Source organism: Nelumbo nucifera, chromosome 1, assembly GCF_055504915.1.
Source record: "Nelumbo nucifera cultivar China Antique chromosome 1, China Antique-T2T, whole genome shotgun sequence".
Taxonomy (NCBI): domain Eukaryota; kingdom Viridiplantae; phylum Streptophyta; class Magnoliopsida; order Proteales; family Nelumbonaceae; genus Nelumbo; species Nelumbo nucifera.
Window position 1 is genome coordinate 115,652,592 of NC_142649.1, and position 26,532 is coordinate 115,679,123.

General features: G+C 37.1%; 1 protein-coding gene and 1 pseudogene across 5 annotated transcripts in view; one reads left to right on the forward strand and one right to left on the reverse strand.

The window, feature by feature from the left end:
* LOC104601851 (uncharacterized) overlaps positions 1-6,141 on the forward strand; it is a 28,826-nt gene extending 22,685 nt beyond the window's left edge. The window contains exons 2-5 of one of the 5 annotated variants that reach the window (XM_088893337.1): positions 1,286-2,271; positions 2,795-2,868; positions 4,126-4,206; positions 5,795-6,141. In XM_088893337.1, coding sequence (XP_088749463.1) covers positions 1,286-1,316 — 31 coding nt within the window. In that variant the 3' untranslated portion in view covers positions 1,317-2,271; positions 2,795-2,868; positions 4,126-4,206; positions 5,795-6,141. Of the gene's footprint in view, positions 1-1,285; positions 4,207-5,794 lie in introns of all 5 variants that reach the window. The other 4 variants (XM_088893332.1, XM_088893333.1, XM_088893339.1 and 1 more) reach the window with 4 other exon arrangements.
* A 12,281-nt stretch (positions 6,142-18,422) lies between these two features.
* LOC104601924 (putative receptor-like protein kinase At1g11050 pseudogene) lies at positions 18,423-22,594 on the reverse strand (annotated as a pseudogene).
* Positions 22,595-26,532: the final 3,938 nt, after the last annotated feature.

The following is a 26,532-nucleotide window of genomic DNA, read 5'->3' on the forward strand; positions in this document are numbered from 1 at the left end:
TTCAAAATAAAACCCAAATTTTAGAAGCAAATCGCTTTTCTCTCTTCATCTCTATCTCCGTCATTGTATTCGTTTCCGTTTCCGTTTCCATCTCTAGCGAGTTTCCTCACCTCTCTCTCTCTCTTCTTCTTCTTCTTCTTCTTCTTCTTCTTCTTCTTCTTCTTCTTCTTCTTCTTCTTCTCTTCTCATAGTTTCCATCCCCCCTGTCATCGCTGAACCAGTGGCGGTGACTTCGTTCTTCCTCTTTTTCGCTTCATTAACTGGTTTCTTCTAGGCAACTCCGTTAACAGGTTTTGGATCCTGGAGGAGGTTAGACAATGATGGCGAGGATTTCAACAATGTTGCGGCTTTGTTAACGGGTTTTTCCCTACGGTTCAGGTTCAACAACCAAGCTTCTCCTTTCTGAAACACTCGATTTTCCTAAGATAAAGGTACCCAAGGAGATATATATTTTTGGGGTCATAGTCCATGCATCAAAAGTAAGAAAAAGAACACATAAAAGATCCCAATCTTTCACTGGTCATCATCTTTCCCACTGCAACACTGAATAGAGTGCGGCGACCCCTCTTCTTCAACTCTTCAACACTCTTTCTCTCTCATTATCTCCTTTTTCCTCCCCTTCTTCCTTTTTTTTCTTTTCCTTTTTCGTCTTCTTTTTTTCTTTTTCTTCTTCCTTCCCCTGTTCTATCACCGCCACTACAACAAGTTGCAGCGGTAGAATGGAATGCATCCCCTCTTTCTCCGATCTCCCATTCTCTCTCTCTCTCTCTCTTCTCCTTCCCTTTCATTCTCTCTCCCACTCATTCGTTTTTTATTGTTAAAATGCTTTGCCTACACAATTTTCAGTTTTGTCGGCTGAGCACAGAAGACTGTAGCAGACAAAGAAACAATACATTATATCTGGTTTTCGAATTCAATTAAAACATTGCTCCTGATATTAGTTTTTCTCCATTTTGGAAAATATTGGGTTCTCTAGTTTCTTATGCAGATCTAATCTATATGGAAAGTACATTATAACAAAGATTTTGTTTTTTCTTAGATTATGATCTCAATATTTCCATCTTTTTCACTTAATTCATTTGTTTGGTTGTAATCCTAAAGGGTTCACATTTACTTATTTTTAGAGAAAGTAGGAAACTATGCATAGCCACCGCCTCCTAGTTGTGCCTTTCAGGATTCAAAAGAGTTGCAAAGAACTTGAGTCCAGCTTTCTCGCCTTGCAGAGGCAGGCGGCCATAGATACTAAAGACCTTTAATCTCACTAATTTGTTCTTCCGATTCTCAGCTTCAAGAGAATAGTGCCACCACGATACTAAATCTTTGTGCGATAAGAATAAGGATCTAATTACTGCGTTGGGAGCAATTAAGCCCCTGCAAGGAGCTCTCGAGACTGGAACTGCGACCATGAAGGAGAACGCTGCGTATGCTCTACTTTGGTTTTATTGCCTGAAAAGCCACCGACTGCACCCGGAATTGAAAATTTTCATCAATGTGAGTTGCGAAAAGACTGTGGCCGATGACCCTCCGATTCCATCTCTCTCTCTCCCGTGTGTCTCCTCTCCCTCCTTGAAACGCTAGATCTGAAAACTGGCGTAACAGATTTGCCTACGGGCGGTGATTTTTACCTAGATTACATAAGAATGACCAAAGGTAATATTGGGTTTTGTTGAAAAGTTAGAGTGGTAATTTTGTAATTTTCTTTTATATTTTATATTTTATCTTGTTGCTTTGGGAGTTGGAAACAGTGTAAAACTAAAATTCTTTATATATCTTGTAATCTGAAATATTTTGTAATAGAGTTCAATAAGCTAAGAACGAAGTAAACTTAGAATTCTACGTGGGCTTTTCATATTCTTCTCTTCTTCTCTTTATTCTATATTCCTCTTCTCTTTTACAGATTTTTTTTTGGGTTCTTCCTTTGATTTTTACCACCACACTTTCATTGCTCCAATAAACTTTTGATATCAAAGAAAAGATCCTTTCAACCATTCAAATATAAAACTAAAACCTTTCATAGCATCAAGTTCCAACAGCTTTGTTTTAGATCATTTTAAAAAATTTTTACTTCCTATTTTTTATGGAGAAAACTATGACTATTGGAGCATACAGGTGAAAACATTTTTCATCTCAAAGGAGATTTGGGAGCTGGTAGAAGAAGGATATGAAGAACCAGAAAATCGTGAATAACTTGCAACATGGACTGAAGACAAGAAGGAGTACAAAGAAAATAGGAAAGATGATGCTAGAGCCCTGTACCATATTCAGCAAGCAGTAAGTAAAACAATCTTTCCAAGAATCATGACTAGACCTCCTGACCCCCGGACGGGCTTGAACATGCTTATAGGCCCGCGGGCTTAAATTCGGGCCAAAAAGCCCGGCCCGCAATAAATTCGAGCCGGGCTCGGGTTTTGTCAAAATAGCCCAGCCCGGCTCAACCTAATATTAAACTTAAAATTAGTTATGTGATTATGTCCATTTGAATAAAATTTTTTGATTTAAGAATGTAAAATTGTGTTTTAAAATATAAAAGAAAGGGAAAAATACCATATTGTAGGCCCATTGTTCATTTAAATAGAAAAAAATACTATATGAATTTTTAATTCTAATTTGAATAGGGAAAATTGTTTTTTTTTTTTCAATTAGGTCGGGCTTCGGGCTTGGGTTTCGGGCTTTTTACCAAGGCCGGGCTTGGGCCCAAATTATAGGCCCGTTGGTCGGGTTGGGCTCGGGCTCGGGCCTAGTATATTTTCATTAGTGACAAGTGAAAGCCCGACCTGACCCGGCCCATGAACAGGTCTAATCATGACTGGCAAAAGCTCAAAAGAAGCATGGGATATTCTCAAGAAAGAGTTTCAGGGCACCAAAAAGGTAATATCCATAAAACTTCAAACTCTTTGGAGAGATTATGATGAAAGAAAGTGAATCTGTTCAAGAGTTCTTTTCTAGAGTTGTTGGTATTGTAAATCAAATAAGGACATATGGAGATGTTATTTCAGATAAAAAAATTATAAAAATGGTTTTGAGGAGCTTACCAGTTAAGTTTGATCATGTGGTGGCTGCCATTGAAGAAGCCAAAGATTTGACTAAACTATCCATGCATGAATTAATGAGCTCACCTAAAACTCATGAGGATAGAATAAAAAAAATTTCATCTTCTTCATTGGAGCAAACTTTTCAGTCCAAACTCACCATTTAAAAAAAAAAAGAATGATGGTGAAAAAGAAACTCCAAGAGAATGGTCACATCAAGGTAGAGGAAGAGGATACCAAAATAATGGAAGCGAACGAGGAAGAGGTAGATTATATGGAATAGGAAGAGGTGAAAAACAAAGCAATTGTTGTTTTATTTGTAAGAAAGACAACCATTTGCCCCAAGACTGTTATTTATAATTAAAATTTTTTATTTATTTTAAAAAATATTATTATCTGAAAAACATTTTCGGGATTCGGGCCCTCATAGGGAACCCATCCCCATCGAGAATCAGGGATGGGGGTTAATTTCAGAATCAGGGTTGGGGATGGGGAATATGATCCCCACCCCATTGCCATTCCTGCACACCTTATAGTTTTACATATTTACTTAAACCTACCTTATAGTTTTCATTTTACTAAAACATCCCATGTATTTTACAACTTATTTACTTAATCAACATTTCATTAAGGAATGTTTGTTTTGCCAAGGCCATGATGTTTTATTCTAAAAATACCCATAATATTTTTTTTTGTATAAAAAGCAAAATTGATATATATATATATCTATTAAGTTAAAATGTATATGGTAAGAGGCTTGAGAATGCAGCAAAGGGAATCTAAAAGCCCAGATCCTTCTGAGTGAGGAGATTGATATGTTGGTTCTCTTGATCTGATTCACTTTAAGCAACGCCTATATGGATGGGGGGCTTTGGGATCATAAGAGTAAGACGTATGCTTCTCTCAAATTTTTTGTTGTTGTTGGTTTGATGCTTCCATGAATTCTGAATTTCTGTTTTACTTTTTTTTTTGTTGTTGTAATTTGTTGACCTTTTCTTTCTGGACGATATTCTGTCAATGCTAATTCTGAGGGACCTTATTGTTATTTAACCCCTTTCTGCAATTTCCGTGTATAATTTCCATCTTATATGTTTAGGGGCTGTGGAAAAGGGTGGGATTTGGCTATTCACCATGAGTTTGCTTACGGGAAGTTGATGCATTTTTATTTTTGAAGAAGGTAAAGTATATTCATTCAATCAAAAAGAGAACTCATGTGCATTGAGGATCTGTACAATGGGAATTTACATGAAGGCCTTTGATTTACAGAAAGAGATTATTCATAATAAAAAAAACATAGGACTTTACTTAAACAGTCTATGCACACCAACCTAAGACAAAATTCTCCCATTAGAATAGCTTTTAGCTTATCTTCAGATTCGAACTTATTTAAAATTCTTGAATTTCTCTCTGATCAAATAATCCATATTACAGCATTAACAGTGGTTTTCCACACAATATAGCCTTCTTTACTCAATCCTTTCAGTTGCCAGCTCCTGAAAAAAATTAATGACAGATATTGGATTGCAGTCACTCATGCCAAACAGCTTTTTATCCCAGACCAGCAGTACTTCTCAAGAGGAATGCCCCCTCCAAAAAAGAAAAGCTTGAACAGCATGGACAAAGTATACAACTTATGCAATGTAGAAAATCTCGTTAGAATTTGTTCTTCAAAGGCACAGTCCCAATCAAGCTCATTGGCTACTGAGTATGCTGACCATGCAATCCAATTGCATGAAATATTCATGCCCTTCTCGTATGCTGTCTAAATCTTTATGAATCATCACAATCATCCCTTATCCATCTGGTGACTACTTGAGAGTCTCCATTCACCTCAATCTCTTCAAATCTCACTGTCCATTGACTTTATGAGAAAGCTAGACTATAAGTGAATGATTTAGCTGAGATTTTCAAATAGTTACTAATCATAGAGATAACAAACAGAGTTTAATTCTGAATGCAGAAATATCCAGACTTTCTGAGAAAGCTAGCACATAGAGTACAAGTGAATGACTAGTAGTTAACCCATCCTTTAACCTCTTGACTAGAAAGACTATAAGTGAATGATTTAGCTGATCTTGGTATCAATCTAAACATGATTTTCTCTGCACATCTCTAACCACTTCATGCACACTGATATTGCCATTCTCTAACCACTAGTAGTTAACCCATCCTAACCACTAGTAGTTAACCCATCCTTTTCGTCTTGTTTGTATAATGAATGTTCTGCTCTCTACACACTTCATGCACAGTACTCTTTTATAAATCTTCTAAAGAAAATCTTTGAGTCAGTAGAAGATGGACTGATCTCTTTTGGCATTTCGTGAATTTGATATTTTTTTTCATTTAGGTGTAAGAGAGGAAGGCTTGCTACATATGCATTGGTATTTTCATGTATATACTGCAAATCTGGGAGCCTTGAGTTGATTCAATTGAAATTTTAAACAGTGGACAAAATTGCAAGCTTGTCATGCTTTACTGCTTTTTAAGATACAAATTGAAAAATTTTTATGAATATGAAAATAAGTGCTCTCCACGTGGCAATAATTGAGGTTTTGTACTGTTAGATTGGAATTTCCAGGTCTCAATTCAGTGATTTAGTCTATCCAGAAAATTGAAAAACTAAATATTACCAGTCAACTTTTGATACTTTTCTTTTTGCTTGTCAATTTCTTATCTACAATTTTGCATTATGATCGATGAAAAAATAGAAATTCACAGAGATTCAAATGTTTGAATTAATATGGATTTGTTTCTTCTGCATGCAGATATTTTAATTCATTGCAGAGTGAGTGCTTCTCTGGATGTTATCTCTCTGACATAAACATGGTCATTTCAGCACCAACTGGTAGTGGTAAAACAGTCTTATTTGAACTGTGCATTTTGAGGCTTCTCTCAAAGTTCCTCTCAAAGGAAAGAGAGTTCATTCATATAAAGGGAACTCTCAAAACAGTACGTTAACTACCTCGACAGACTCAAACGTCCATAATCAAGCCCTTTTTCAATCAAGTTTTTCATTTAAGAGTTGTTGATATTTTATTCTATTGATTCTGATCATGTCTAAACTAAATGTTCTCAAGGCAACTCTAAATCGAAATTTTGGTGCTTTTAGCCATATTATATGTCGATAGCTGATCTTGATTAACATTTAGTACCTTCTAATTGACATAGAACAGTTTACATCTTGAGTCTTTGAACGTGCATGCTTTAGGGGAAATCTATGCCTTTCTGACTGGTATTTTATTTCATTGGTAAAATATATTCCCTTACAAAGACTGACACCTTCTTTCATTTGCTTGAATGTTGCAAAAAGATATATATATATATATATATATATATATATATATATAGCTCCATCAAAGGCCTTGGTACAAGAGAAGCTCTGGGATTGAAACTAGAAGCTTGGTTCATGGGCGGTCAATTGTATGGAGCTTATAGGTGACAGTGATTCTTATAACATAAGAAATATACAAGTAGATATTATTCTAACTACTCCTGAGGTAAATAATTGGGGATTTTTCTCTTTTTTCCCAACTTACTGAATTCAAATAGACACTGATTCAATTTGATAACATCTGGTTTGATTCGATTGTATAATGTATATGTATCAATTATTTATTTAGTTTAATTTATTGATTTTCAATTTGATAGGTCAGCTTTTTTGATAGGATAGCTGTACTTATTTTGTTATACATAGATAGTTTTGGACTTTTGACGAATAGTTGTATAGCTGCAATTGCAAAGTTTCATTTTTTGTTCCTTGGTTTTTGCCCACGCACCTTCCATTCCCTCCTATCTCCCTCTCTCGCACGCAGCACTGAACCAGATATTTTTTTCTTGTTCCTCGGTTTTTACAAAATTATTGGGTTGCTACCGTTATTAGTAGTAGTCAAACCCTGCCCACCATGCACCCATCCACTCCTTTTCTCTCCTTACTAGACGCTACCAAAGCTACCTTCCTCTCCTTCCTTTTCATTTCTATATTTATACTACATCAAATCTGTTCTGGTCTTGCAGCAATGTGTTCTAGTTCTTCATCTTAACCAGCAACCATGCAATCAAGAACCAGAGAGTAAATAGGTGTACGTTGGAACAATGCCAGAGTGCTATTGGATAATCTTTGACAATGGAAAAAAAAAAATTTAGTGATGAAAAATTCTATTTCTCTTAAATAGAATTTTCATGATTTATTCTCACTTGGTTTTAATTACTTCTCTTGCTTGCCAAAGATGCCATAAGTGGTTTGATAAATATTTTGAGTACAACTGTACAAGTCCACACTCACTCCTCACGACCTCACTGCATGTTGCTAATACACTGGATTGTGGCTGTGAGGAGCGTTCTATGAGATGTGGCCATTAGATTATATTTGCTAATTAAATTAATACTAAAAAATTGTAGAAAATAATCCAGTGCAATGTTTTTTAGTATAAATAAACTCCCAACTTGTCATTTTTTTTCATATTTAATACTTTTCAGACCAAAGACATCTTATCTTATCTTTCTCAGCCCAAGCATCAACCATTGGTACTCTACTCATTCTCTACCTCCTCTTAGGAACACTTTCTCTCCCTCTCAATTTAATTTCATTAATTAATTAAGTAATTATTTTATACAACTCAGTTAAAATAAATACTTAATTAAATCACTTAATCAACTAAGTTTAGATTAATTAATTGATTTAACTAATTAATTTTTTAGTATTAATGTAATTATTTAAATTAAATTAGTTACTTTAACACATTTTAAAGACATAAAGAATGGGGGAGAGAAAAGGAAAGAGACGGTTTTCTATGGACCCAAAATCATAAGAGGGAGGGGGCTCCCTTTCTCCTAGCTACTTCTTTTAAGATTTAGGGTATAGGGTTCAGTACACTCCCGCTCCCATTTTGTTAAAAGATCGTTACATATAATTTAATGTTTCATCAAATGTTGCAAGCATTATCTTATTTATATATAATTTTATATTATAAATATATAGTCATATTTATATGATTTATTTGTGTTTACTTATTAATTATTAAACATGATTAATTGACTTATTATAATTGCATCAAATGAAATTACTCATTCTTTTCTCTCACCTTTTTAAGCACATAGTTTTTCCCTGCAACGCAAGGGCCCCTCCCCTAGTATATATATTAAAACAAGGAAGTCTAGAAATTTTCCCCTTTTTGAATTTTTTATTTTTTTAATTTCATGTCATTTTTTAAACAACCAATGAGATGTACATTTCCAAAAACCTAAATAATCTCTTCTCCTAAAATTACTCCTAAACTACCTCCCCCATTATCCCCCACTTTTTTCAAAATTATCTCTAATTCTTATTTATCTTTTAAATTATCTCTAATTCTTATTTATCTTCTAAATTATCTTTAATTTCTATTTATCTCTAATTTATCTCTAATTCTTATTTAACAATTATTTAAATATTCTAACAAAATTATATAATAACTTTAAAATATGTATTAAAAACACAAAAAATAATTTTATCTTTTTACAAAATATATCATGAAATAATGTACTAATAATTTAAATTATGTTTTTTTGGATTATCGATTTAAATGTTTTTTAAATATTTAAAAATATGTAATAGCTTTAAATAATAAAAAAAATTAAGTATTTTATAGATTATTTAAATATTTAAATAACTAAATATTTATTATAACTAATCCAACTTGATTGCATACTAGAAAACCAACCAACTCGGGTCGATTTAATCATGTTGGTCGGTTTCATCAGTTTGATCAATCTAACTGAAATTAATTATTGTTATTTTTGTATTATAAAAATTTTATTAAATGTATTATGTAAAATATGAATAATTATTAATTATTTAAAAGTTGAAAATATAAAACAATTCTATACTCTTATGTGTTTCTATTAGGGTTATTTATTAGAACACACTTTTAAAGATTGCTATTTTCCCCATCCCCAACGGGGATCCGACTTCCCTGACCTAATGGGGTTGGGGATGGGGATTGTTTTGGTGAGGTGGGTCGGGGATGTGGATTAATAGGAATCCCCAGTCGAGGTCGTGGTCGGGATGGGGATTGAGGTATATTATTAAATATATATTTAATATATTAAATATACTAATATAAATATACTATTATATTATTTATATTATATATATCAAAACATATTTAAAACATTATTTATAATTTAAAATTTTTATTTATTTAAAAAAATACTATTACCTGAAAAACATTTTGGGGATTTGGGCCCCCGTAGGGAACCCATCTCCGTTGAGGATCAAGGAAGGGGGTTAATTTTGGAATTTGTTTTGCCATTAGGCCCATGATGTTTTATTCCCAAAATACCCCTAATGTTTTTTTTGTATAAAAAACAAATTTTATCGAATATAGCCAATGGAGTGGTTGCCCATGTCTTAATAGGAATCCCCAGTCGAGGTTGGGGTCGGGGATGGGGATTGAGGTCCCCTCCCCACATTGACCCCGACCTAGATTATATATATATATATATATATATATATATATATATATATATATATATATATATATTAAATATACTATTAAATATAAATAGTATATTTATATTAAATATATAATTATATTATTTATATTATATATATCAAAACATATTTAAAACATTATTTATAATTTAAAATGTTTATTTATTTTAAATAAATTTATTTAAAAAATTCTATTATCTGAAAAACATTTTGGGGATTCGAGCCCCCATAGGAACCCATCCTCGTTGAGGATCAGGGATGGAGGTTAATTTCAGGATTTGTTTTTCCATTAGGCCCATGATGTTTTATTCCCAAAATACCCCTAACATTTTTTTTTGTATAAAAAACAAAATTGACCGAATATAGTCAATGGGGTGGTTGCTCGTGTCTTAAAAGGAATCCCCAGTCGAGGTCGGGGTCGGGGATGGGGATTGAGGTCCCCACCCAACCCCGACCCCGACTTATATTTAATATAAATATACTATTATATTATTTATATTATATATATATATATCAACATATTTAAAACATTATTTATAATTTAAAATTTTTATTTATTTTAAATAAATTTATTTTGAATAAATACTATTATCTGAAAAACTTTTTGGGGATTCAGGCCCTCATAGGGAACCCATCCTTGTCGAGGATCAAGGATGGGGGTTAATTTCAGAATCCATTTTTCCATTAGGTCCATGATGTTTTATTCCCAAAATACCCCTAATACTTTTTTTGTATAAAAAACAAAATTAACCAAATATAGCCAATGTTGTGGTTGCTCGTGTCTTTTTAGTATTTTAATATTAAATTTTCTTTGATTAAATTTATTTAAATGAACATTAGGGTCAACATTGTCATTTTCCACTATCTTCTAATGGAAGATTGATTAAACCCATTGCAAATTATAAATGGTGGTTTATTAAAATGCTAACTATAGGGTAGATTTTAGTAAATCCATGAAACTATAAGGGGTATTTTAGTATATGACCCTTTTTACTATTTAGCTTTCTCTTAATAAATCCTGTGCACCGCACAGGTCCCCGTTAGTTTATCTATATGTATACAGCAAGACAGTCTACGCCACCATGCTTCTTGTTTCAAACTCTCCTTTTTAGTTATTAGTTTTTTTTATTTTTATTTTTATTTTACATAATTACCCATTAAACCAATAAAGAAATAATGTAGGTTAACTATTTCTAACAGTCATAAAGAGAGAGGGATTTGCTTTTCTAATATTTAGCCAAGTGGCACCACTTTCCCCCACTTTCTCCTAAATTGTCTCTAATTCATTTTTATCTCCTAAATTACATCTAACTCCTATCTCTCTTAAATTATCTCTAATTTAATAGAGTGATTCTCTTCCAAATTATCCTTAATTCCTATTTATCATGTCCCCCACTTTTTATTTACATCCATCTAAAGAAAGTATTAATTAAAAAATTTCAGAATTATTTAAATATTATAATGAAATTATATACTAACTTTAAAATATTTATTCAAAACACACAAGTATGTAGTAACAATATAAATGATAATTTGTCAAATTATTTAATTTAAATTTTATTCAAATAATAAAAATTTAACATTAAAAAATAAACAATATTTAAATATTTTAATAACTAAATATCTTAAATAACAAAAATTTAAAAATACCTAATAATTATATAACAAAATATTTAATATTACATAATAACATTAAAATAAATAAAATTTAAATAATGAAAAATTTTAAATATTTTACATATTATTTAAATATTTAAATAACGAAATATTTAACATGACTAAATTTTAAATAGTTAAAATAATGAAATTATGTAATAAATTAGAAAAATAATTATAATATATTTCATTATATTCATATTAATAATAAATTAATATTTTACAAAACTAATGACCAATTATGTAATAATGGTACTAATTATAATTTTACGGATTATTAAATTCAATATATAATTAATATTTAAAAAATTTAAATAACAATGTTATTTAAATAAATAAATAATATTATAAATAACTAATTTCACTTATATATCAATTAATAATTATAGAAAATAACTTTCAAAAAATAATATTTATTTGTAATAATTTTATAATAATAATGTACATTAATTATATATTTATATATATACTAAAACTTATATTTTTTTATTTTTAGTAATTATTTATTGTATTTTTTGATAAACATGTTTTCAATAATTATTTATAAATCTAATTTTGTTCTGCTATTTAATAGTGTAGGTATATAGTGCTCACTCAGACCCTTATAGCACAGTAAACATCGCATTGAACCTATAGCGCATCGCAGAACTGCGATGAACCCACAACTCATCGCACGATCACGATGAGCCCATTCTTAACTCGGGCCAAAACAAACCGTGTTGGACCCACGATGAGGTTCACACGCACTCAACCTTGTGGTAAACCCTCAATCGCTATGGCACCCTGGTCTATCGAGAACCGCATCCAGACGTCATCTGTGCATGTAATGCTGAAGGGACAAATGCGACAAGGCACCACGTAGGTTTAATGAGACGCCGTTTGCCAGAAGGTGAAGTCACTAACGCCTCTTTAGTTGAGTCAGACACACAAAAGGTAGCATCACACGTGAGTTATGAAGATCTCTGAGTGAAAGGAAAACTGATCCTCGGAGAAATCCCCATAAGAAGACGTGGCAAAACCCCGACAGTGCCCTTAACAACTGACAACAAATCTAATATTCCCTTTCGTAGTAGGAAACGAGCATCTCTGGCTCCTTTCAAAATCTCAGAGATCTCCTCCATAAATAGAGATCCTCCTCGTGATGAAATTCATTGACCCAATCATTGATTAACCTTATCATTACAACTTGACGCCGCAACTTTAGATTCAATCCCCTTTGACCCATGGTCTTTCTTTGTCTTTCAAGGACACTCCCCTTAGCATAACTACCACCATACTTACAAATAGTAAATTGTCAATAATTAATGTAGATTAAACAACTATTATATAACTTTTGAAATTTAATTTGTCGTATTTAATGTATTTTTGTTATAAATTTATTTTTAGTAATTGTGTATTTTTTTATAATTTATTGATTAATATTTATTAGAAATTAAATTATTATTCGAGATTACACTATTTATTGACTAATTTAATATATTTTCAGTATTTATTGTTTTTTTTGTAATTGTCGTATTTTTATTTGATATCCAATGATGCGCAATCTGGTAGCTCCCTATTGGTGGACAGCTCGGACGCCGAAATGGCGAGTTCCCTGTTGGAGGACAGCTTGAATGCCTAGTCGGCTAGTTCATCGGGTCGACTTGTAAAGAGACAGTGTCAGAGTGCCCAGGTTGCTTTACCCAGGGTGGGCACTCCGATGCTTAAGTAAGCAATGTGGAGATTTTAGAGAGAGCTAAAATGCTAGAGAGCTGTGAGGGCTAAGTTGCGCATACCTTTTGAGGTTGGAAATGAGACCTTTATATATGCGTTATTTGGTGTGGGCTTCACACACTACGTCCAAGATCTCTAGGAAGACGTGGCTAGCCGGTCCAAAGTCCTTGGAGGTAGTGGTGCACGTAGACCAGGCTTTGTGCCTAATTCGATTTCCTCCGGAACATTCGGTGTGGGAGTTGAGTTATAGAAGACCTGGGAGTGACAGGGGTGATATCAGTTTGAGTCTATTTTCGGTTTGGTTTATTTGTTAAAAACATTTAAACTAAAAAATTAAATTTAAATTTATGATATTAAAATATTTTAGACTAAGAAATATGAGAATTTTCCCACTTTTTTGTATTATAAAATTATATTTAAAATATAAAATATTAATATATTTCTATGGTCAAGTTGGTTTAGTTTTGGTTGGTTTACAAATTGCAAAATCAAAACTGACCTAATTTGGTCGAGTTGGAAAATTGATAAACCAAAACCGATCGGAAATACTAGAAAACCAACAAACTTGAGTCGAGTTCGATCAAATTGGTTGTTAAAAAATTAAAATATAAAACAATTATATACTCCTATATATTTTTATTGTTTAACTTTCGCTTAACAAAGCCCATGCATCGCAAGACGGTCCACATTAGTATGCCTCTCCTTGCTCCATTACCCCCACCATGCATTCTCTTTGACTCTCCTCTCTCCTTCCCACCATTCCCATTAAGCCATGTGACCATTCCCAACCCTACCCAAAGTTATTCCTAGAATCTCTCTCATAAGGTATCTCTTCTAAGCCATTAGAAACTTATCATGTTACCCCATTCCCCAATCAATTCCTGAAATCCTTGCCCCCAATCTATATCCACTCCCTTTCATTTAAAATATTCATATCAATTAATGAATAATTAAATATGATTAATATTTAATCCAACCCATATTCAATGGTCGAGTATTAAATAGTGTTATTACCAAAAGTTAACAAATATGGTTAGTAAATTACTAAAAATTAAATATTCTTATTAGTATGGTTAGTAAATTACCAAAAATTAATAAATATTGCTATTAATTAACTCATCATGAGTTTTTAAAGTATTTTGGGTAAATACTATTATATTCATGTTAATTAACAACATTTTATAGAAACTGAAAACACTTTAACTAATTTCTATAAAATCGAGAATTATATTTAAGAATTATCAAAAAATATAAAATTTTAGTTATTGCTATTATTATAGATAATAACCGAATGTAGCTGGGGAATAAAATATTATGATGTTGGAAAATAAAATTATTAATTAATTTATATTGGAAATAAAAGATAAATTGACGTAATTTTGTTAGTAAACTACCTAAGAAAAATAAATATTTAATAACAAATTAAAATAATTTCCAACAAATCTTCAAAATTACACAAATGTAAATTTTTTTTTAAATTTTCATAAAACTACATTTTTGTAAACTAATATTTTGGAAATTAAAAGATATAAAATGTTTGAAAATTTATTTAAAATGTATTAAATAATTATTGAGAATTATTAGAATATTTTGGAAATTTTAGGAATAGTTATTACGTTAGATTTTGGAAAACTATTGAAAAATTATGTAATTTTCATTGTAAATATTTGAAAATTATTAAAGATAAATGAGTATGGGAAAGGGAAAATTGTAATTTGAATCAATAATTACACAATTTATTAAGATAAATTAGTATAATATTGGAAAAAGGAAATTGTTAATTAGTTTATATTAGAAAATATAAGATAAATTAGTGTAATTATGTAAGTAAACCATTTAAAAAGAAAATAAATTATTTAATAACAATTTAAAAACAAATTTGAATAAATTTTCAAAATTACACAAATGTAATAAATTTTAGAAGGTTTTCATAAAATTACATTTTTGAAAATTAAGGACAATTTAGTGTACTGTTAGAAATTTACCATGTGGTTGATACTCTGTATATCCTTTTGATCAATTTTGTCATTGAATTGAATATTGGGTTGACAAGAGTGGGTGCCTTGCCTTGAACCTGCCCAACATTGGGGACGAAGTGAGAAATTTGAGGATTCTCCATCCTTGATGAGAAGTGGGTGCCTTGCCCTGAACTCACCTGACATTGAGGACGAGGTGGGGTAATTTGTTGATTCCCCATCCCTAATGGGGAGTGGGTGCCTTGCCTTGAACTTGCTTGACACTAGGGACGGGGCAGGAACAAAGATGGGGTGCCTCGCCTAGAATCTGTCTTGTTGCCATTCCTATATAATTCTTAATTATTAATGAAAATAATAAAAATGTTAGCTTTTGTAATTATTTTTATTTATTTAAAGTCAATCAAAATTCCATTTAAAAATAATGAAAATAATAACAGTTATTAAAATTAATACAAATGATTAATAAAATTAAACTTATTAAAAAATATTTGTTCATATTAAATCAACAATAATTATTTTTTATAAATCAACATTAAATGAAAAGTATAATTATTAAAATTTTAAATATTAACAATAACTTTGAATACTTTTAGTTGATTAATAGCAAATTTTAATTATTAATTTATCAATTAATTAATAGTAAATAAAACTATTCAATCTTTCAGTTTTTCTCGTGCATCGCATAGGTCTCCGCTAGTAATTATATATTATGGTTCCTTACTCCCTAGAGCAATGGGTCTTCCTAGCCTAAATATGGCAGCCTCAATTGTCATCTATCCATGCTTTACCAGCAAAAGGCTGCACCTAAATGGGACCAATTCAATTCTGCACATAAGCAGAAGCCTACCTAATTGAATCATCACACTAATTGTCACTAGTATTTGTGTATGTGCTTTGCATGTGACAAATTTTGTGATGATGATAGCATTTAATATATTTCAAAAATTTTTTGAATTTTTTTATATTTCTATGTTTATAAAAATTACTCTTGTTTATCACATTTATTATGGTTCATTAATATAGAGATATGTTGAAATAAAATTCTTGCAAAGGTAATGAGAATTAATAAAATTCTTATTATTCTTATTTATTATAGTTCATTAATAAAATTAATAATTTTTATTAGTTATCTTCATCAGAATTTTATTTGAATTCTCGTTACCTTTGCAAGAATTAATTTCTATATGACAAATTCAAGTTCAGCTCCTTCAACTACTGAAAACCTTATCACTTACTCTTGAAGATATCTTGCCATTCAAGACGTGGGATTTAAGGTAAGAAAATTAAGAATTAACCCACCATATGGTGGGAATAAAGAAGAGAAAACCACATGCTACCTTAATGACAAAGAACTAAACCAATAAAAATAGGTTAAAAATAGTTAAAAAAACAAGGGAATAGTTTAAAGAATAAATTGCTCGTCCATTTGCAAGTTGGAAATCTCTTCGTGGTGGTTAATGTGGCCCAACATTGCCTATTGAGAACATAAGCTGTACTTTCCGGTCTTTTTTTAATTTAAATAAATGAAAGGGTAAATTACTAAAACCTCCCGTAAAATTTTTGATCATTGTTGAAATCTCCCCTTGAGTTTGGTAAATGCAATTAAGGGTGTCAATGGGTCGGTTTTGGATTGGACCCCATCTAGTCCCAAATCAATTTGGACGGACCAAGAAGATATATTGGATTGGACCAATCCGATCCAAAATATTTATTAGATTGGATTGGACCTGGTCCGTTCATAATAAATTTATATTGGATTGGGTTGGAATAAGCCAATATCTGGTCCATTGACATAAGATAAGAATATAGGTATCAATGGACCGGATTTGGGTTGAAACCAATCTAAATCAAAATGAATTTGAACAAATTGGATGACCCGGGCATTGAATTGGACCGGGCCAAAATATTCATTGGATTGGATTGGACCTAGTCCATTTATAATGGATTCACATTGGACTGGATCGGTTGGACCAAATCCAATTTAACTGATACTTATGCAATCACCTTCCATGAACTTTTTGACACAGTTGCAAATAGATCATGTGTTAGAGTCTTCTAACAAAAAGCATAAAAATGTCAAAAACCTATATAGTTTACTTTCAACCAAAATGTTTATTTTCCAATTTTTTTTTTCATATCAATCACTACCACAATCCCTTCTCATCTCCTTTTGGAATTGATGTATTTTCAAAATTTGCCTTTCATATCAATTGCTCAACGGTAAAATTGCAACTTTAAACTCTCTTTTTTTGTTGCTCATAATATTTATATTGCTTTTTTGTGTATAAACCAACCTCAGTAATAGTTACATGGGTATTTTGGACATTTTCATGGCTCTTGTTAGAGGATTTTACCAAGGGGGTCTACTTGCAACTATGTCAAGAAGTTTAGGGGAGGTGATGGCAATTACCAAACTTCAGGAGAGGTTTAGGCAATTGTAAAAAACTTTAAGGGTGGTTTCAGCAATTACCATACCATGGTTTCTTTTCCAATTTTTGAGAAAAACGAGGGATTTTTGTGTATTTTCCCTAATAAGCATTAAATGGGAATGCAAAATAACATTTTTTTCCATTGACTTGTTTTACAATTAGGGTAAATCTCTTAAACTACCCCTATTATTTAGCGTAATGAGACGTGGTACCCTACTGTTTAGCTATTGTCTTGTGCTACTCTTAAGTTTTCTAACAATTGACTAGATCTACCCCTGCCGTTAATATCCGTTAATGTTCCGTCGAAATTCATACACATGTGACACTATGTGATGTATAATTTTTTTTCAAAACCCAATTTTGCCCTTCGTCCTTCTCCCTTCTTCACCATCCCTCTCCCCGGTTGCAGCTACAGTGAATCACTTTGCAACCATTCCACTCCCTGTTTCTCCGCCGCCATTGCCACTACTGTCGTCGTCTGTATCCAAGCACTTTCGCCGGTGACTTCTTCAAATTTTCAAAATAAAATAGAAAAAAGGGAAAGAGATGCTGGTTCACTAAAACCCTAACCATTCAAACCCAGAAGCTCCACTCTATGGTGAAGACAATGCAGAGAAGCAAAAGAAGAGTAAGAACAGAGGAGCCATGGAAATGGAGATAGAACTGTTCTTTTCCGCCATTGTTGAGCTCAGCTAGAAGATCATTTGAGCTGAACTTCCCTTGAGTCCAAAAGGGTCTGAACTCCACTAAATTCAATGGTTTTGAGCGACCACTACCAACACCTGTCGTAGAGATCTTTTGGATTTTCCAGTGACAAAAAAAAATTATAAAAATATCAAATCGAAGCTAGTGGACGGTGGAGTTGCAATAAGAACCTTGTTTCCCATGACAGGGTTGTTGTTTTTGGTTTCCACCGATTGTCTCTTCGATGCCTAATCCAACGCAGACCTGTAGAGAGCAAAGCAGAACCCATGCAACATATAAACGGGGTCTACTGACTGACTCTCTCAGTGAGGGGAATCGGCCGGTGAGGCCATTCAAAAGGGTAGATACAGAAACAACAGAAACAAGAAGAGGATTGATGGCATACAGAAAGAGAGAGGAGAGGGTGAAGGTGGGAGAAGAGGTGAAGCTGGGGATATGTTGTTCAGTGGAGAGCTTGGCTAGTAGGAGGAATGAGAGAGGAAGGAGGCTTAAGATGGTGAGGGTGAAGATGTAGAAGGGTTCTGCCAGGATTGATAATGCGTCGAAGTTGAAGAGCTTCTTGCTGTCCATAGAGAGCATACTCAGGAGCCAGATAGTTATGTGTTCCAGCAACTCTGGTGGTGAGATGAGACTCCCCTTCTCTGCTCTACTTGGCCAGCCCAAAGTCTACCACCCTTGCTCTCGTATCTGCATCCAACAGTATGTGGGTGGCCTTGATGTCCCTGTGATATATTGCAAGCTTTACCCCATAGTGCAGGTATGTGACGGTCTAACACAGGCTTAGCCTTGCCTACGCTTGGCAAGCTTACGTTAGGGACATCACCGTTATTTTTGCCTGTAAGATTTTTGGTAGAATTGATGTTATTTTCAGGCAGACCACCAAAAGCTTAACGTACTCTTTGGGGAGGGGTGGTCGACCTCCTTGGGTGCCTAACCTTGGCACTCCTAGACCATCATCCCCTTGCGGGGCGGCCCTGGTTAACGGCTAGCATGGCTACCAGGGTTCCTCATGGGCGCACACTTGCTCATGGGGACAGTGTTGGACCGGCACTGCGCTACCGATACTCAAGGGAGGCTTGGCATGCGGGCCTGGCTCAAGCATGACCCTTCACCACGCCAGCCCCTTGCCCAAGCTGAGTGAGCTACCCCGTTGCCTTTAGCGCACGGGTGTGTTCCGGCCCAAGCGGTTGCTTATCATCATGGCACACAGGTGCCTGTCATCATCAGCATACAGGAGACCCTTTACATCGGTGCCAAGTCACCTCATCGGCGCATGGTCGCCTTGCATTATGGTTGTCCCCCTTTAGCACGTAAGCGGCTCCTCCCATGGACCGGTCTGAGCCAGGAGAGTGCCCCGGCCATTGAACTTGAGGTCATGATCCAGTGCTACTGACTTTGGTGGAGCCATCCCATCGTGCAACTCCAAGCCTCTAGGCGTAGAAAGGCTTGTCTTGGCCTACCTTGGCCTGGATGTTGCACGGGTTTCTTCTGCTATAGAACTACCCCCGTGACAGTTGGTATTAGAGTGAGCTAGTCAATTGCAGCCGCAGTTGGTTTTGAGCAGATTAGCTCAGAGCCAGTTGAAGCGGTCATCCCGACAAGCAGCACATTGTGGGGTGCGGTCCCTAGGCACTTCCACCCAGGATCGAGCAGAATTCATATCAGGCCTGGCAAGATGCCATTCATTGTTTGTGTCTTCATTCCAATGACATTAAAACAGCTTCCCTTGCGGGGACAGACGCATTGGTTGTTGTTCTCATGCGGGGGCAGATTGCTTATTAGGAATGTGGGTACACCGTCCGAGCAGATTGCTTATTAGGCCTAGTAAGAGGCCATTCATTGTTCGTGTTCCCATTCCAACGACCTTAAAACAACTTCCCTTGCAGGTGCAGATGCATTGGTTGTTGTCCTCATGCGGGGGCAGACGTGTGACCCTTGTTAGGAATGTGGGTACACTGGCCGTTGGAGCATGGCGGCCCTACACCGGAAAAGTTTCAGGTGGATATGCTCAGTTTTTAGGTGGATCACTTGCAGCAGCAAAAGCTCATCACAAGGCGAGTGCATGTTCGGCAACTCATGGGTAAAAGTTGCCATCACTCGCGTTTGAAGCGGTTAGGTCTCCTTGAGGCCGCAGCAGTGGGGCCCCTCGGAGTGAAGATGTAGCCCGAGTTGGCGAGGTGAAGCGTAGTTTTGAGGGCCCAAAGAGAGCATAAGCCATGGCTAGGTTTGAGTAACTCGAATCGGCGAGGTGAAGTTTGTAGGCCAGCATGGTGAAAGGGTACCCAGGTCATCGCCAACATGAGGAGTAGACCTATCAGCGTGTTCGGTAGCATCACTGAAAAGCTACCAAGAAGACGGTTGAGCCTTGAGGTAAGATGATACATGGGGCGGACCTCCGCGAAGCACCACACACTTTTCTTCGAGGGCCCTTCTTTCATAGTTCAACGGCATAGCCATTGCGCGGTTTGAGTAACCTCAACACTGGGGGGTGAAGTCCAAGCAGGCCGGCATGGTGAAATGGTTCCGTCCCCATTAATGGACACCAATATAGGCGAGACCCGGGTTGGCTAGGCGAGCCCTGGAACTGGCAGAAGAGTGGATGGCGCGGGACACAGACGCGCATTCACAAGAAGGAGTCATTGTCGAGGTTGACAATGAATTGAGTGGGGGAGCCTGTGACGGTCTGACACAAGCTTAGCCTTGCCTACGCTTGGCAGGCTTACATTAGGGACATCACCGTCATTTTCGCCTGTAAGATTTTTGGTAGAATTGATGTTATCTTCAGGCAGACCACCAAAAGCTTAACACACTCTTTGAGGAGGGGTGGTCGACCTCCTTGGGTGCCTAACCTTGGCATTCCAAGACCATCATCCCCTTGCGGGGCGGCCCTGATTAACGGCTAGCATGGCTACCAGGGTTCCTCATGGGTGCACACTTGCTCATGGGGACAGTATTGGACCGGCACTGCGCTACCTATACTCAAGGGAGGCTTGGCATGCGAGCTTGGCTCAAGCATGACCCTTCACCACGCCAACCCCTTGCCCAAGCTGAGTGAGCTACCTCGTTGCCTTTAGCGCACGGGTGTGTTCCGGCCCAAGCTATTGCCTATCATCATGGCACACAGGTGCCTGTCATCATCGGCATACAGGAGACCCTTCACATCGGTGCCAAGTCACCTCATCAGCACATGGTCGCCTTGCATTATGGTTGTCCCCTTTAGCACGTAAGCGGTGCCTCCCATGGACCGGTCTGAGCCAGGAGAGTGCCCCGACAATTGGACTTGAGGTCATGATCCAGTGCTACTGACTTTGGTGGAGCCATCCCATCGGGCAACTCCTAGCCTCTAAGCATAGAAAGGCTTGTCCTGCCTACCTTGGCCTGGACACTGCACGAGTTTCTTCCGCTGTAGAACTACCCCCAGGCAAGCCCCTTGGCCACATCCAAGATTATGCTCTTTCTCTGGGGCCAACTGAGAGATTGCCGGCTACTATTGCTATGATCATTGAATAGGTAGAAGAGGTGATCATCAAGGTTCCCATTGGGCATGAATTCATACACAAGATACCTCTGTTTTCCTCTCTCTTCATCAGTCTCATCAGCCACACAGCAGCCTTTGAGGGGGACCAGATTCCGGTGCTTCAAATTGCTAATGATCTCAACTTCATTGCAGAACTCTACATCCCCTTGAAAATTTGATTCTATGATCTTCACAGCAACAGGAGTTCCATCTGATAAGGTCCCCTTGTAAACAACACCGAACCCACTACGTCCAATCAAATTCTTCTGTGAGACATTATCTGTAGCCGCGTTCCTCCAAATTACCCTTCTTGGAGTTGGTCTCCTCCAAATTAGCCGCGTTCCTCCTCCACTGCTTGAACCAGAGATACAAACCCAGAAAGCAAGACATAAGGATAGCAGCAGTTCCAGCACCAGTCAAGGCGAAAACAAGAGCCGAGTGCTTCTTGCTATCTGTAGATATGGCCAGTGGCAACCCAAATATACAGGTAGCTCGCGTGCTCTCGGGTCCATACTCATTCACAAAGGCAGTAGCATAGAGAACTGTGAAATAGAAGCAATCAACGAATGGGTTTTATTGCCATCGATGGAAACTAGTCTAGCTTGAACCTTGAACCAAGTAGCAACGCAGGCATTGCAGGCGGTGCCGATGCTGAGATCAGATTAGCATGCCGTGTCAAGTGCAGTGGAGGGCCCAAGCTTGTCGAGCTAGTCTTGGTTAGTATTAATACCGACACAGAGTTGGTGTCTTGCAACGAACTGGCTCAGGTTGAAGCTGATTGAGGCGAGATCAGAAGGGAGAGACAGAGAATCCAACTTGGACTGGAAGTCGGATATGCAGGCAGAGGAGGTGGGGATGTCGGGGAGCTGGAAGAGGGAGGTCTCCTTGAGGCGTACAGCTAGAGCGATGACGAAGAGGCTGAGCAGAGTTTGGCAGTGGTTGGTGTTGTTCCTTGGGAAGCTCGAGCATGATGAGGAGTCCCATGGGACTCTTTCCACATAGCCCATGTCCATGGGGCATGTAGAGGTGTTGCTGGTGGCTGAGACTGCTATAAAAGCAGAGCTTTTCTGGTTTGCCTTTTTCTTATTTTCATTCATTGAAGATTTAGATATATATATACACAACTCAAACGAACTCCTAATTTTATCCTAACTCAGCGGAGTCTCCTAATCCCGGAGACTCCCAATTCAATCCTAACAGCCCCCTAAGGGACACGGAGAGGGATGCAGAGAGAGACTCAAGCGCTGTGTGGTGTGAAGCACATAGTCTCTTAACCTTGTGGACTGCTGTTTCTGTCGATGCCCACGCCCTAAATGAGAATCAGAGTGCTGCTGTTGCTCAACATTGCCACCCCCCTGACGTCAGGACTGTCTTTGCTTGTATTTTCTGTGGTGGCGTCAGAAGAATGCATGGGTTCACTAGTATTGGCATTTGGGTCTACGTGGGTTTCTTCTTCTACACTGACTCCTTCTTCTACAAGTTCACCTTGCTGGTTAGTCTCCATCTCGCCATTTGCTTGTCCTGGTAAATAAGTGGACGGCACCAACACCTCATCTGTCCCACCTATTCCACAATGAAATTGGCCTTGTACTTTGTTTGGTTGTTTATCCTCCTTGCGTGCATAAGGGAATTCATCCTCTAAAAAGGTAACATCTCTTAATGCAAAGAACGTGCCGGACTCTAAATCATACAAGTTCCATCATTTCTTTCCAAAAGGATACCCAACAAAAACACACCGTCTGCTTCGACTGACAAATTTATCCCCTCCATGTCCATGATTGTGCGCATATGCCAAGCAACCAAAGACTCACACATTATCATAATAAGGAGGTCGCCCAAATAAAACTTCATAGGGAGTCTTTCCCTTCAATAGAATGGACGGTGTCCGATTGATCAAATAACATGCGGTCAATACACATTCCCCCCAAAAATCAATAGGCATGCTAGCTTGAAAACGCAATGCTCGGGCAACATTGAGTATGTGCCGGTGTTTGCGTTCAACCCTCCCGTTTTGTTGAGAGGTCCCGACACAAGTGGTTTGATAATTAATACCATGCTGAGCAAAATAACTAGCCAAGCAAACAAACTCAGTCCCATTATCAGTACGAACCACTTTGACAAGTTTGTTAAATTGCCTTTGAACCATAGCAAAAAAATTTCGAAGAACTTGTCCTACTTCTGTCTTATCAATCAGAAGATAAACCCAAACACCTCTAGAAAAATCATCTACTATTGTCAAGAAATAATGAGCACCACAAGAAGCTGCAGTTCTATAAGGACCCCATAAATCACAATGAATTAACTCAAAAATATCAGATGCTTTGTTATTACTAGAAACAAACTCTTCTCGACATTGTTTAGCTCGGAAGCACACATCACAACCCTTAATACTGTCATCCTTATTATTTTTAGTACTAACAAAAGGCAGCAACTTAACAATTTTATGAGAAGGATGCCCCTAACCTTTGATGCCAAATGTCACACGTCTTGCTTTCTTTAGTCTTCATTGCTCTTGCTGATGCAATACTCCGGAAATAATAGAGTTCCTCTCGCTGCTCACCCGCTCCAATCAGCATCCTCGTAATTCGGTCCTGTATCACACAGAATTTATTAGTGAATTGAACAACACAATTCGACTCCTCAATCAATTGGGACACAGAAATTATATTGCAATTCAAACTAGGCACATATAAAACATTAGTCAGTTTCAGATGATCGTCCAACGCAACTGTGCCTTCTTTCTCTGCTATTGTTGCTTTCCCATCTGGCAGCCCGACAGAGCATGGAATGATGTTCTTTATGTCTCTCATCGACTCGAGGCTTCCTGTCATATGATGAGAAGCCCCTGTGTTTATTATCCACTCTGACAATTTTCGCTTACCACTTAGTTGTTGACTCCCCTCTTTCTGTGTGTTCAAAAGGTTGAGTAACATGTTCCACTACTCACTACTTAGTCCATTTAACCCAGTCTTGACTGCATCGATTGATTCTCCTTGAGACGCATTGCCTTACGTAGAGACTTTGGCTGTATTGGCCTTGACTTGGCCGCCACGACCTTTTCCTCCTGCCCCTGTTCCTTGTTTCCGTCCACCACGCCCACCGTGTTCTTTTTCTTTGTTTTCAGCCATATCGACCACCGTGTCTGAAAACCCTCAATCGGCGGCAGAATCATCACAAAAACAGAAAACCAGATCTCCCTAAAACCTGCCGCAGAACTTCGACTCGCCGGAAACCCATTAAAGATTCGGACGTTTGTGAGTCTTATCCGGAACTCCCTGAAGAGGCACCGATTTTGAAGCTATGGAATCTGAGACCGATCTTCTGACAGCCTCAATGCGCGATTCCTCCGGGACCGTCCTGGAGGGTTCTTGAGTCAGTGTAGAATCTTCAGATGTTTGACGCAGGCGCTCATGGATACTTGATCGGTGGGCTTCTATTTAGGCCCGGGATGTGGTTACCACGATCGAGAGACAGAACCATGATGCTGAACTCTTGACTCTCTCCAAGTCACAACCTGTGTCAACAAGGCAGTCAGCGTTTCTAAGAGGGGCTTCACCAACTCCAACAGAAAGTTCCGTTGATATCCCAAAACTGTAGGGAAGGTAGGTGGTTTGATTAGGTAGGAGCTCGCAAAGTTGAAGAAGCAAGCTACAGCTCGTAAATAACGGCTGTCGGCGTGAATACAACTTTCCGAAGTGGAAACCCATGGATCGTCGCCCCTGTTTTCGCTATTGTGGTCGTTTCGTTGAGTGATCTAGGAAGCTGGTGTTCATCACTTCGGGTGCAAATATCTGAGACAGGATATCCGTCGAAAGGGGACGAAGATGAGGCTGGAGCGACGCTAGAGAACGCCAAAAAGTTGCCAGTGTTGTATACTCAAATTGATGCTGTATACTTAGCACCGATGCCGGAGCACTGCCGGTGGCAGTTTGGTTCTGGTAATGTGCCTAAGAAGAACGGCGGTTGTAGCGGTTTCAAAGACAACAAGAGGGAAGCGGCGATCTGCAACCGGTGGTGGAAGTGGCGATCTGTTACCAGGGATCTATTACCAACGGTGCGAACACTGAGAGGCGGGAATCGTTCCAGCGGCGGCGATCCATTACCAGTGGTCGTGTTTCGTTCCGGTGGCGGCGATCCCTTACCAGCGGCGACGGTCTGTTACCAGTGGTTCAGTTTCATTCCGGTGGCGGTGATCTCTTACTAGCGGCAACGATCTCTTACCAGCGGTGGCGTTCGTGTTCCGTTCCAGTGGCGGTGATCTCTTAGAAACGCTGTCGTCAGCACTGCTTCTGCTTCATATTGCTTCCACATCCGAACAAGGGAAGAAGCCTGCAATTTTGGGAGGACGAAGACAAAGATCTAACTCTGTGAAATCTGGATTCTCGATCGGAATCTGGCGTGCAGAGTTTCTTCTTTCCCGACACCGAATATCGTCGCTTCCGCCGCAGATCTCCAGAGGTCTTGGAACATAGACCTCTCGTGGCTCTGATACCATGTAAAAGCAGAGCTTTTCTGGTTTGCCTTTTTCTTATTTTCGTTCATTGAAGATTTAGATATATATACACAACTCAAACGAACTCCTAATTCGATCCTAACTCAACGGAGTCTCCTAATCCCGAAGACTCCCAATTCAATCCTAACAGCATTGTAATTAGCTACAGAGCACGGAAGCACCATTGTTAGAAGCAACAGTTCAAACCCCATCTCTCTCTCTCACTCTCTCTCTGTAATTTCTGTGAACACCATTGCCGTTGCCTCTGCCGGTACCAGCATCGGTCTCGGTGGAAATGAAACAGACCTGCTCCATTGAAGAGGAAGAAGAGAGCAAATTTGACATTTGTTTCCTTCCATTAGCACTTAACGGCACAACTGTCAAAAAACTTAAGGCTACTGCAAGGCAATAGCTAAACAGTAGGGGTACTCCGTGTCATTACGCTAAACAGTAGAGGTAATTCAAGAGATTTACCCTAACAATTATGAATAAAAAGAATGGAATTGTGTCTTTTTTGTAATAAGCATTAAATAAGAAAGAAGA